At 46.1% G+C, this 10,637-nt stretch overlaps 3 protein-coding genes across 5 annotated transcripts; all 3 read right to left on the bottom strand.

Moving 5' to 3' along the window:
- Positions 1–339: 339 nt before the first annotated feature.
- LOC133165319 (leptin receptor gene-related protein-like) lies at positions 340–1,709 on the bottom strand. The gene is made up of 4 exons (XM_061294881.1): positions 1,575–1,709; positions 1,294–1,369; positions 860–1,043; positions 340–797 (listed from the first exon to the last, which is right to left on the bottom strand). Exons 1-4 carry the CDS (start codon positions 1,588–1,590, stop codon positions 681–683), a joined length of 393 nt encoding a protein of 130 aa, XP_061150865.1. The 5' UTR covers positions 1,591–1,709; the 3' UTR covers positions 340–680.
- An 864-nt stretch (positions 1,710–2,573) lies between these two features.
- Positions 2,574–6,032, bottom strand: LOC133165309 (phosphoglucomutase-1-like). 3 transcript variants are annotated; one of them, XR_009717559.1, is made up of 11 exons: positions 5,613–6,032; positions 5,343–5,505; positions 5,053–5,199; positions 4,850–4,975; positions 4,417–4,607; positions 4,143–4,297; positions 3,883–3,998; positions 3,667–3,802; positions 3,111–3,294; positions 2,918–3,005; positions 2,574–2,792 (listed from the first exon to the last, which is right to left on the bottom strand). XR_009717559.1 is itself a non-coding variant. In XM_061294865.1 (11 exons), the coding sequence occupies exons 1-11, from the start codon at positions 5,868–5,870 to the stop codon at positions 2,703–2,705; spliced, it is 1,599 nt and encodes a 532-aa protein (XP_061150849.1). In that variant the 5' UTR covers positions 5,871–6,030; the 3' UTR covers positions 2,574–2,702. The 3 variants fall into 3 exon arrangements, 2 of the variants coding, with proteins under 2 accessions (XP_061150849.1, XP_061150848.1); XM_061294865.1 differs by having other exon boundaries at positions 2,918–3,049; positions 4,143–4,198; positions 5,613–6,030; XM_061294864.1 differs by having other exon boundaries at positions 2,918–3,049; positions 5,613–6,024.
- Positions 6,033–6,582: 550 nt separating this feature from the next.
- Positions 6,583–9,287, bottom strand: LOC133165310 (angiopoietin-related protein 3-like). Its single transcript, XM_061294866.1, has 7 exons — positions 8,680–9,287; positions 8,444–8,554; positions 8,247–8,367; positions 8,028–8,141; positions 7,841–7,936; positions 7,202–7,474; positions 6,583–7,119 (listed from the first exon to the last, which is right to left on the bottom strand). The coding sequence occupies exons 1-7, from the start codon at positions 9,256–9,258 to the stop codon at positions 6,905–6,907; spliced, it is 1,509 nt and encodes a 502-aa protein (XP_061150850.1). The 5' UTR covers positions 9,259–9,287; the 3' UTR covers positions 6,583–6,904.
- Positions 9,288–10,637: the final 1,350 nt, after the last annotated feature.

Consider the following 10,637-nt stretch of genomic DNA (forward strand, 5'->3'; position numbering starts at 1 on the left):
CATTTCGATTTTTTTTTTTTTTACTGAACTATCGTTCTACAGTTTAATAGTAGTCATTGCTATTTTTCTTTTGTTTTGTTAGTCGCTACTGTTGGAACTTCATATTTTTGTTCGAAAGTTTCCATTCTGCACGTGCATGGCTTTTAACGACCAAAATGTCACTTATGCCACTCAAGTATTACGTGTTGCGTTCAAGGCCACATCACGCGTCAGTCTCGGAGGACAATGTGAATGATATGGCTGTTGCCAAGCAACAGCTAAGTGCTTTCATCATATTCACTTTTGGCTTCTATCTTTTTCAGTATCACTGTTGCACCTCAAACAACTCCACAAACAAAATCAAAATACAATTTTAATCAGAAGACAAAATTCAGTCAAGAGCTTATAAAACACTTTGATGAGTGTGTAAGAATTCACCGAGATACGTCACGTGACAAACTCCACATACATGCTCTGATCTTTTCCGGGTAGCAATTCAAGACTTTAATGACTGGTCTGGGAAGAAAAAGCTGCCTTTTGAATCAAATGTTGACTACCATTGTCGAGAACAATTTCATTTTGGGTCGCCCTGTAAATACTGTTGTGTTCCCCGAACTTTCAAGTGGCACACGAGTCAATGGGCGTCATCCGTAGCGAGGAAAATCACTTCCGGAACAGACCCTGACGACAAAAACTCCACCTTACCACTGTTCCCAATTGAAGTCTTCACTACTTCCAAACACCTTGTAAAAGCCGAGGATTGTGAAGAAGATAATGGTGTCCCCTATCAGCGCCAGGCTGCAGGCAACCCACTCCACCTGCAAGTGAGAAAACAAGGAATAACAGGTCGAAACAAAAACTACAAGAATAAAGAACTCACCGTGCCGCTGTGAGCGAGGACAAGGTGGAAGCCGTAAGCCGACATGACGATTCCGGTGGTTAAGAAATAGGCCAGATCTCTGCACGCGTTGGCGGGCTCCGACTCGTCACTGACCCGGTTGACCAAAACAAGCGGGACCGGACTCAGGATGTACAAAAAAAGTGCAAACATTGGGTAGTAAACTCTGCAGAGAGACAAAATACATGAATTTTCAATTGTGATTGCATGATGTTCCATTTCTGACAGATTTTGCTCTTGTCCATCTTTTATATAGTGGAAATTATCAAGATGGACAGTGGGAATAAAGTCACCCAATGTTTGGAATCTAGAGTCTGCCAAGTCACATGACCGCGTCTGCAAGCAAGATCAATGTTTTCCATTGTGACGTCGCATTTGACTATGGCCGCTTTGTTGTAAAAAAAAAAAAAACGTACCCATATTCTTGCACTGCACAACCCAGAAACAGAAACGTCAGCCCAATGGCGCAACCAAAAGACAAGCCGACCAGCTCTACAGGAAGAAAAGAAAAAAAACATGTGTCCATGAGAAAAGCATGACTTGAGTTAAAATAGGACACTTGTTGGTGAGCGCGATTGATAATGGCTCTGCCAAACTTGAAGCTACACAAAGGATGCTCCGATTGTCAAATAGCTCAACTACTTGAAAAAAAGTGCCGAGTGGCAACTATTTCCAGCTTTCACACTGAAGCAAATACCTTTGATACCAGCCATGACAGACGACTAGTCGGCTCGGTTCAGCTCGGCGGGGTTTCCCTTGCTTCTTTCTCCGCGGTCACGTGATTCGCCAGTCAAGTGGACGATGCACCACAATGACGCAAGTGATTGCAAATGTGCCCTTCCGATTGACACAAAGCGACTCTTGTCGAGTCGTTTATTCCATCACATGGCAACGTGTGGCGCACTCAACTACTGACTTAATGTCAGAAAGATGGAAAAAAAAATCATTGTCAACTTAATGTTATCAATTGTCTGATTGAATTTGTTCAAATGAATTCTTGTCTACCAGCCAAGCCACTGAAGAGATCGAGGTTGGGGAAAAAATGAAGATGTTTGTCTTTTAAAGAGGAACAAACTGCAAAATGACAGCTCACTGCAGGGATAAGCTTCTGCTAAGGGATGGATACTTCTTAAGTTCAGCCTCATGGAATATTGCATCAGGACAAATTGGTTCGAGTCGGAAATGTAGATCATCTCTGGCTGCTAGCTTTTTTTTTTTTGGTCTTTGATGTGTTCTCTTTCCTCTAGCTCTGATGTTAAGCTTGCCTTAAACCTGGAGATGTAAGGGGGGGGCATCACTTCAAAGTGCATCAGCAATCTCAGAGCTCCAGACTGAAAAGTAAGACCAGCTCTGCCTTGCCCTGCCCTGCCCTTCCCCGTCCCGTCCCGTTAATGCAATGCATGCAGGCACCTGCTTTTCAAATTTCAATGACAGTCACTCAAAAGAAAAATATTCTGATATTGTCAAGTAGATTGCGTGAGCGAGTTGACTGTTTATCCCTCGGCACTCATCAATTGCTCAATTTCACTCCCAATTTATGGATGTCATTCTCTGATGACTTTCAATTTTCCATTGTGCTGCATTAGGCATCATCATATGATATTATTTCACAAACACAAATCATAGCTGGCTAGATCAGGAACAAAAAAATAAATGACTGTAAAACGTTGACGATAGGCCAGGCTGGAGTCAGTCATAAAGCAAAAATAAATGTTTAATGTGGCACAGTCACGCACAATGTTGCCTAAAATTCAAATTTTGTTGCCACCTTTGGATGAAAAATTGAAAATAAAAAGCAAGTGCAGGGGAAACTGGAAACGGTTGGTTAGGTGATGACCGATGGGCCGGTTCGACCCGTCCTGTGATGCAGCTGAGAAATCTTGAGTGCTATTGTAGCTAACGGTGCCAGCACCACCTGTCAGACAAAAACAACATTTCCTCAGCATTTCCCTTTTTTTTTTTACAGTTAGAGATTGTTACATCACTGAAAGGCCTGCGAAAGTCACGTTTTGCATCATTTCCTTGTTTTTGTATATTTACCTGCGTTTCTTGAAAAACGTATTCCTTCTCGTAACTTTCCAGGTAGATTCGAACCGTGGCGCCGCCACTACTTTCCGTCCCACTGAGTCTGTAGATGATTCGAGAGCCATCAGAGAAGACTATCCGCAGACCCTACAGAGGAAACGTGAAGTTCCAGACCGTCTTAGTAGTACGTCTTTGTAATGTGGAGTACCTGGTTCCGCGTGATACTGCTGTCGACGGGATCCGTGTATTCAAAATTGTCTGCTTTTTCCACTCGGTAGATTTTGTCTTCCACGGCAAATCGCCGCTTCACAAAGGACTTGTCTGCAATCATGATCTCCAGATCTTCCATCATTTCACAAGCTGCATCGATGTCTATGTTCTCATAGTCATATCTAGAGCAAAAACAAAGAGCAAAATTGATCAGGTCAGCTTTTTCAATGCTCAGGATATTTCCATTTCCGAGGTCAACTGAAATGCTTCATGACACGTTGACTGTCAGATGATGCAATGGCGACCTCTAGATGGCAGCAATGCTCTGAGTAAAGGTCTAATCGGGCTGGTGTCCCCCTTGTAATTTTGCTTGGGGAGGGGGAACCTGTCCAAATTTGCTACACTTGGTGAAAACAGCCCAAGAAGACACAAAAATAGTAAATTGATGAACTGTGCTTCCGGGCCATACTGGGAGTAAAATGAAGTCCACAAGTTCACCATGCGGCCTACTATCAAATGATTTTGAGGCACGGCTGCTTTTGGCCACAGCACACCTGGTGAAGTAGTTTCTTCCATATTTTAGCCAGTGGTACTTGAGTATATCTTCCACACTTTGCCTTCTGGTGGCAATGATGGAGAGCCACGCCAGCGCGGCCCACAGCCCATCCTTCTCACGAATGTGATCTCCACCTGAGACATGAGATGTGACCAAGCAATCATCCGCTGGAAAATACTCAAGAATATGTTGTAACTCCAGGCTCCAGTATTACTTGTTCCAAAGCTTTCTTCGCCACACAAAGACAGTCGTCCCGCGTCCATGAGGTTTCCAAAAAACTTCCACCCAGTGGGAGTTTCATATAGCTCTATTTGTGTTGCCTTGGCTACTCTGCAAGAAATTCACAAATAGAAATTATTTGAAGGTCACACAGATAGAATTGAAACTGAAGCAGAAGCATTGGTTTGCATAGCTGGAAGCTCATTGGTCAAATGCAAGTCAATCCCATCAAATGAAGGAGGCCAAAAGTTTTACCTGTCTAAGGCAGCACTTGTGGGCATGCTGCGGGCAAAGCCCCTCACCCCGCTATGCTGAAAGTATGGGATACAAAAGATGTTGTCAGCAATCACGGCCACAGAGTCAGACGGGGTGACAAAGAGGCCGTGTTTCCCGAGGATCATGTTTCGATCCTAGAGAGCCAATAAGCAAACAAAGATCCAATCAACACCTGGCCTTCACTTTTGTCCTACTCGTAGATTTCCAATAGAGATCCAGTTCAACATCTCAACGTCGGGCGGGCCACACACACCCCGTCACCATCAAATGCTGCACCAAAGTCATGCTCTCCGTCCCTCATGTTGTCAAGCAGGTCCGCGGCATCCATGAGGTTAGGATCGGGACGTTGACCTCCAAAGTCCTCCGACGGGACACAATTAACGGCCGAATTGGCGGGACAGCCCAACTCCTCACATAGGATCCGCTTCACGTAGGGACCAACCACTGGAAACAGGCGGGCGATACGCCATGAGACAGACGTGGACCTGAGGCTTACCTGCTCTGCTGTTGGACTGTGGACATCAGCCTGGGACACCAATTTTTAGACAGATTCGTATGGACAGTGACAGATTCAGGCATGATGATAGAACGCGGTCAAAGAAAATCCATACAGTACGGACTTCCTCAGAACGCGGTCAAAGAAAATCCGTATGGTCCGGACTTCCTCTGCCGTTTCGAGTTCTCACCTCCATGCATGGCATCCAGTTTTACGGTGATGTGGTTCTCGCCAGACAGGAGTTCCTTCAGAGCAGCAAAATCAAAGATGTTCCTCATCAAGTTAGCGTAGGACTCCACAGCATCCACAATTTCAACTTAGCAAAACAAAGGGAGAGAGAACCTTTGCTGCTTTAGCTGTTCTTTTCTTTGACTTTGCTTGCCCAAGATTTACCCGTAAAAGGTTTGAACTTGTTCTCCAGATCAAATGTCTGTTTGCCCAGAGTTGTCAGATCCAGTCGGAGTCCAGGGCAGATGGCAAACTCCTCGATGGTTCTGCTGATCTGGTAGATCTTGTCTGCGACGGCATCGTTGGCCGGCCCTTGACGAGGCAGAAGGACCCATTTCGTGTTTTCTTTTCGAAAGCGTTTCCAAATCTCGGCAAGGCTGTGCAGTCTGGCTCAGTGACTGCGCAGTAACTACTCTTATCGGATAGGATTACGGGTGAGCAATGCCGCTGCATACCTCCGTTTGCAGTGTTGAACTTGATGCCAAAATCTCCATCGGGCCCCGCCGGACTGTGACGGGCGCTGAGGATGATGCCGCCGATGGCTTTGAATTTCCTGATCACGCAGGAGCAGGCCGGCGTGGACATGAAGCCGCGGTGACCCACGATGAGACGGCCCACCTGAGGAGACGTCACAGGTAAATGTCGGCCCGTGCGAGTCGAGCGGGATTTTGGCAAGAGGCCCCTGGATGCAGAGTAAGCAAAGAAGCGGTCGTGCTGTCACTGACCCCGTTGGCGGCCGCCATCTGCACGATGACCTCGATGGCCGTTTGGCTAAAGAAGCGTCCGTCCCCCCCCACCACCAGCGCTGAACCCTGGCGGTCACGTAGGTCAATGGAGGAGAAGATACACTGGATGAAGTTGTGCAGATAGTTCCTCCTGGACTGGAAGACATGAACCTTTCTTCTCAGACCGTCGCTCCCGGGTCTTTGGTCAGAGTAAGGGGTCGTAGGAACGGTCAACACCCGCAGAGGACCCTTGTCCATTTTTGTTTTGAAATTTTGTCGGCAAAGCTTGAGTGCCGCTGTTGTTTTGAGACAACGTATTACAGCTCGGGACGGAACTGCTGGGTGAAATCTTGACTCCTCCCATTATGTCCCCCTCTTCGCGGTGTGCACAGGGTGGCACTGGTCCATACTGGACCCAAAATAACCTTGCATCTGCAGACGCAGGGCGAGTAACTGAAGACGCTCCTTCACACATGTGCAGGGAGATCACTGTCAAGACTCAAAGTTGTGTTTGGGTGTGTCTGCATGCTCGGAAGCACGCCGGCATGGAGGGAAAGCTGCTCACGACAATGCAAAACACGCACGGCCTCTCACGTCCAAACGGAAGCGTTAGCAATGAGCCGGGCCATTCCGAGATCAGTGGAGAGAAAATGAAAGGGGATAGTTGCCTTATACAAGGTCTTTACAAAACACATTATCAACTCTTATAATAGATGCACAACACCCGTTTAGAGGAAACACGGGCATGCTAGCAATTGGATGTAATTCAGTCAACTCCAACTGTGATGATGAACTCAGGAAATGAGTCAGCAGATTGGATGCAATCCATGAAAAGTCGTAAATACATGAAAAAAAGAACTACACTGCCCTCTGCAGTTCATTCCCAGTACCCACAACCCAAGAAACTAACATTGCTGAGTTTCTTGATTCTGTTTTTGGCAAACTAAAGAAAAGCATCATGAGCCAGCACAATAGTTTGTCTTTTTATTCCATCTGGAATTAAAATCCACCTCATAATAAAAGCTACACAAATTCTGAGTCTATCTATATATGCAGTATTATGCACCATATTGTAATCATCAGAACAACATATTCAATTCAAATATACATTTGTTAGCCTAGTTTACGATGTGTGTGTTTTCTGACCTAGCGCTAGCTGCTGCTCTAAACTTTGGTCCTGTGGAAGTGACTCGAATCATCACGGATGGGACGGTCCCTTCAATGCCTTCTCAAATGATGGCTGCACGTTTTTGAAAAGGCCTCTCCACATTAGTTGCTGTACCCTTTCCTATTCAGCGGCTGTTTGCGAGAAAGCCGCCCGTCTCCGATGATGACCAAGACTCGCCCAACGGTCGGAGCGCCAGCTGCGTGAAGCGAAGCCAATAGGAAGCTTTTCGACCCGGCTTCAAATGGATCCCTCTTCTGCGATCCGAACGTCCCTTGTGTCTCACCAGGAAGTATCTCCCGTTCAAGTTGGTGTCCCCGCAGCTATTGAACCACCAACCGCCTAAAGTTAGAAAAACAAAAAACAAAGAGTACACAGTAAGCTAGTTGCCTTGATTTGTCAGGAGATGTCAAATCCCCTTTACCCGTGTAGTTGGGGGCACAGTTGGGGTCCCGGTTCTTGTCATTGTCCCTGTCCTTAGTGGAGAACATCAAACCTGTGCGGTTCTTCATGAAGTCGCTCAGATCTCCGGACAATAGCTTGAGGCCGAGGGTGTAGTTGGTCTCCGGACCGCCGAGGTCGCACGTGTATTCCATGAAGCGCTTGTTATGCTTCCAGTCTTCCAGATGCATGTGAAGGATGGAGTTGCCCTGAGCAAGCAGTGAGTGAATCTTGCTGAGACCCAGCCAAAATTCCCCTGGTTGACCACAGATGAGAAGCGCAGAAAGAAACACGAGAAGGCAAATTACAAAACAACACAATTCGGTCAAGTACACGGGACGAAAATCACTTCAACGTGTATCCCTGTGACCACAACACTCTCAAGTATTTGGGATTTGGAGATAGTCTAGGTCCTAGCTTGGATACTTCCTAGAGTCTAGAATACACCCAAAAAGTATTTCACAATTTGTACATTTAAATACTAGACATTTTTCGTTGTCGAAACATTGCTAGCGCTCAGGCTAAAGTCAATGTGGAATCCCATTGACATGCTAAGTATGAATTAGCATCTACCTTTTTTTGTGTGTGTGAAAGAGGTACATTTTTGGCTTTCGCAACACACCGTGAAAATCTCCAAATCCATTTTCATATTTCTCCCAGGTTTGATCAAAATTGACAGATCCGTCCTTCCTTCGCTGGATTACTGTCGCTCCATGATCTAGATTCGAAGAAAGTCAGCCCAACAAATGATTTACTTCCTTCCATTTTGCGATTCCCGTCAAAGTTGAGTCCTCCAGACAGGACATTACCTGCGCTCATGTCACAAAACACCTTGAAGGGTTGCGATCCGTTGGGTCTAATGGCGTACACTCGACTGATTTTCTCACCTCTGTTGAACACGTCATTGCAGTCTGACGGGAGATCTGGTTGAAACGGAGAAACCTTTGTCAGACTGCCCAAACATGTGTCCTGACTGAGAGCAGCGATCTTACTGGGAAGCTCCCGTCCGGCGCATCTACCCATCTTACCGGCATCTGCGCTTGTCTGGCTGGAGTCTGAGACGAGATACGGGCTGAGTGTCGGCATGTCGCTGTTGAAGGATTGGGGAATCCTTTCCATTGTGTCTTGGGCTAATGTACTGGCTGTAAGCTAGGAAACACAGTTGGCACGCTTAGCTATAAACACCTGGGCGTTGCCTCAGTGTCATTTGCAAATATTCCAGCACCTTTTCTTCCAGACTCTTGAGCTTATTCCTTTGGTAGTTGAGTTGATCATTTTGCTCCTTCACAGCTTTCAGAAGCTTGGTGATGCTATGCTCCTGGCTGTTGATCACTCCCTGGTTTCAAGAAAGGAGGAACGGAGGTCAAACCCTGACCTTGCCTTGCCACGGGTCGATAGTCACGATGCCTACGACCCGGCATGAAATGGCTCTGCTGAAGAAGGAGCGTCCAGGTGCCTTACCCGAAGACCGCTGATCTCTCCTGCTCGGTCGCCGCCGCTCAACAGACTCCTCAGCTTCTCTTCCAGGCCGTCCACTTGGTTCCGCAACGAGCTCTTCTCAGACATGATGCTGTCCACCCTGGAGTTGATTTGAACGGATATGCCGCGCATCTCTTCGTTATTAGCTTTCAGCACCACCGCCGTCTTCTTCAGCTCCTCTTCTTCCTCCTTGATTTCACTGGCCAGCACAGAAAGTTGGTAGAAGGAACGGTCAAAGATGTTGAGCTTCTGGAAGATATCGCTGATCTGTCCCTTGGTCTTGTGAACAAAATCCCGCAGGCTCTGGCCAAGCTGGAGGAGGCCGTTGGCCAGGAGACGCACATCATCCAGACCTGCAAAGTGCGAGCGGGTGCTTTCAGGAGAAGCGTTGGGCTGGGGGCTGGGCTGGGGGCCGGGCTGGACTTCTTTACCGCACTGAACGGGGAGACAAGCGCCGGTGAGAACCAACAAGTAGATCAGAGTTGTTTTCATGTTGATCCGCTGCAGACGTCCGTCCGTCTCCCTCTTCAGTGACTGGCCAAAGAGCCATGGGAGGAACATGACCAGGTTATGCACTGTCACAAGCGCGGCTTAATGATTAACGTGGATGACCGATTCCTGGAATGTTTGGCGTCTCCCTGCCCGCTTAGCATCATGCGTTGAATGTGTTTGTGAGCGCTTTTGTAATTTGTCGGGAGGCCGGTCCTCTCGTTGAAAGGAGGGGGGTCTCGATCCATAGGTCACAAAGAAATACCGTGTTTGTCTTGACCAACGCAGGAACAAAACAAGCCACCGTGACATAACACAAGTCAAATATGTGACGCAAAAGGACTCTGCTTTAGATTTGTGGAGAAACATCAAGTGATACCTCATGTGAACCCTAAAAATTCTAAAATAAAAGCCATCGAATTTCCTCGAACGACGCTTTTCCGAGTCTAATCGTAGGAAAATGAATATCCGACAGCAGGCTTGGACTAGTTAATAATTATTTTCCATAAACACTCTTGGTGAATCTAAAAACAGTCTCATCTAACCAACATAGCACTTAAATGTGATGCAACACCAAATATTTCTTTCAAACTAATTTTTGCATGACAACCAAGTTTTCTCCAGCATGTGTACAATCTGTAAAAGCGATAAAGTTTTTTTCTTTTTTTTTCCCCCTTCGAGCACTCCCTCCCTCCCTCCACTGTGAACCACAATCCCTCATGGAGTCACTAGTCTGCCTGTGTCATGGAAAAGGAGTATTTCTTTTTTTGCTGGCTGATACTTAGTGATTCCTTTTCCATCTTTGGTCGGGCTCGAAGCCTCTTAAGAAGCTTATACTCCAAATAGTTCGACTCAGGTGTATTCGCTACCACGGAATGTTTACAGAGTAAATAAAAGGTGTTTGTTTTCCTAACCCACTTTCTGGGCAGCTGCAAATATTTTCATTCAGATTGGGATGACGCTAAAGAGTTGAAGAGAAATTACCGTTTTTTTCCGTGTATAGTGCGCCCCCATGTATAGTACGCACCCCTAAAAATGGCATGCTGATGCTGGAAAAAAGCTTGTACCCATGTATAATACGCACCCAATTTTTATGAATTTTTTTTTTAAAAATTTTATTTCACAACACTTTGCCTTGTTCCTTTCTTCTCTGCTGTTCACTTCAAACACGCTCCATGCGCACGGAGCGCGGTGGTGCGTTTACGGGCAGTCGGAGAAATCAACGCCAACAAAAAAAATTACATCCAGCCTAGTTAAGACCATACCAAAGACTATAAAAATGGGACCCATTGCCTCCCTGCGTGTGTGACGATCATTGGGATTTAAAAAAAAAAAAAAAAAAAAAAAATTAAAAAAAATTCTTTTTTTTTTTTTTCTTTTGTACCCATGTATAATGCGCACCCCGGATTTTAGGACAATAAATTAGTAAAATTTTGCGCACTATACACGGA

The sequence above is a fragment of the Syngnathus typhle genome, linkage group LG13, assembly GCF_033458585.1.
Source record: "Syngnathus typhle isolate RoL2023-S1 ecotype Sweden linkage group LG13, RoL_Styp_1.0, whole genome shotgun sequence".
Classification (NCBI taxonomy): domain Eukaryota; kingdom Metazoa; phylum Chordata; class Actinopteri; order Syngnathiformes; family Syngnathidae; genus Syngnathus; species Syngnathus typhle.

What these genes read in the sequence shown, in the direction of transcription:
- LOC133165319 (XM_061294881.1), bottom strand. An exon ending in TGTGCAGTGCAAGAATATGG is followed by an intron (nt 1,044 to 1,293) that starts GTACGTTTTTTT and finishes GTCTCTCTGCAG; the next exon opens with AGTTTACTACCCAATGTTTG. An exon ending in TCCTCGCTCACAGCGGCACG is followed by an intron (nt 798 to 859) that starts GTGAGTTCTTTA and finishes TCTCACTTGCAG; the next exon opens with GTGGAGTGGGTTGCCTGCAG.
- LOC133165309 (XM_061294864.1), bottom strand. Translation starts at nt 5,870, where the DNA reads ATGGACAAGGGTCCTCTGCGGGTGTTGACCGTTCCTACGACCCCTTAC. An exon ending in CAAGTTCAAACCTTTTACGG is followed by an intron (nt 4,976 to 5,052) that starts GTAAATCTTGGG and finishes TGTTTTGCTAAG; the next exon opens with TTGAAATTGTGGATGCTGTG. An exon ending in ACGTTTTTCAAGAAACGCAG is followed by an intron (nt 2,793 to 2,917) that starts GTAAATATACAA and finishes TTTGTCTGACAG; the next exon opens with GTGGTGCTGGCACCGTTAGC.
- LOC133165310 (XM_061294866.1), bottom strand. Translation starts at nt 9,258, where the DNA reads ATGTTCCTCCCATGGCTCTTTGGCCAGTCACTGAAGAGGGAGACGGAC. An exon ending in TCAAGAGTCTGGAAGAAAAG is followed by an intron (nt 8,368 to 8,443) that starts GTGCTGGAATAT and finishes TGTGTTTCCTAG; the next exon opens with CTTACAGCCAGTACATTAGC. An exon ending in GTTTTGTGACATGAGCGCAG is followed by an intron (nt 7,937 to 8,027) that starts GTAATGTCCTGT and finishes CTTCGAATCTAG; the next exon opens with ATCATGGAGCGACAGTAATC.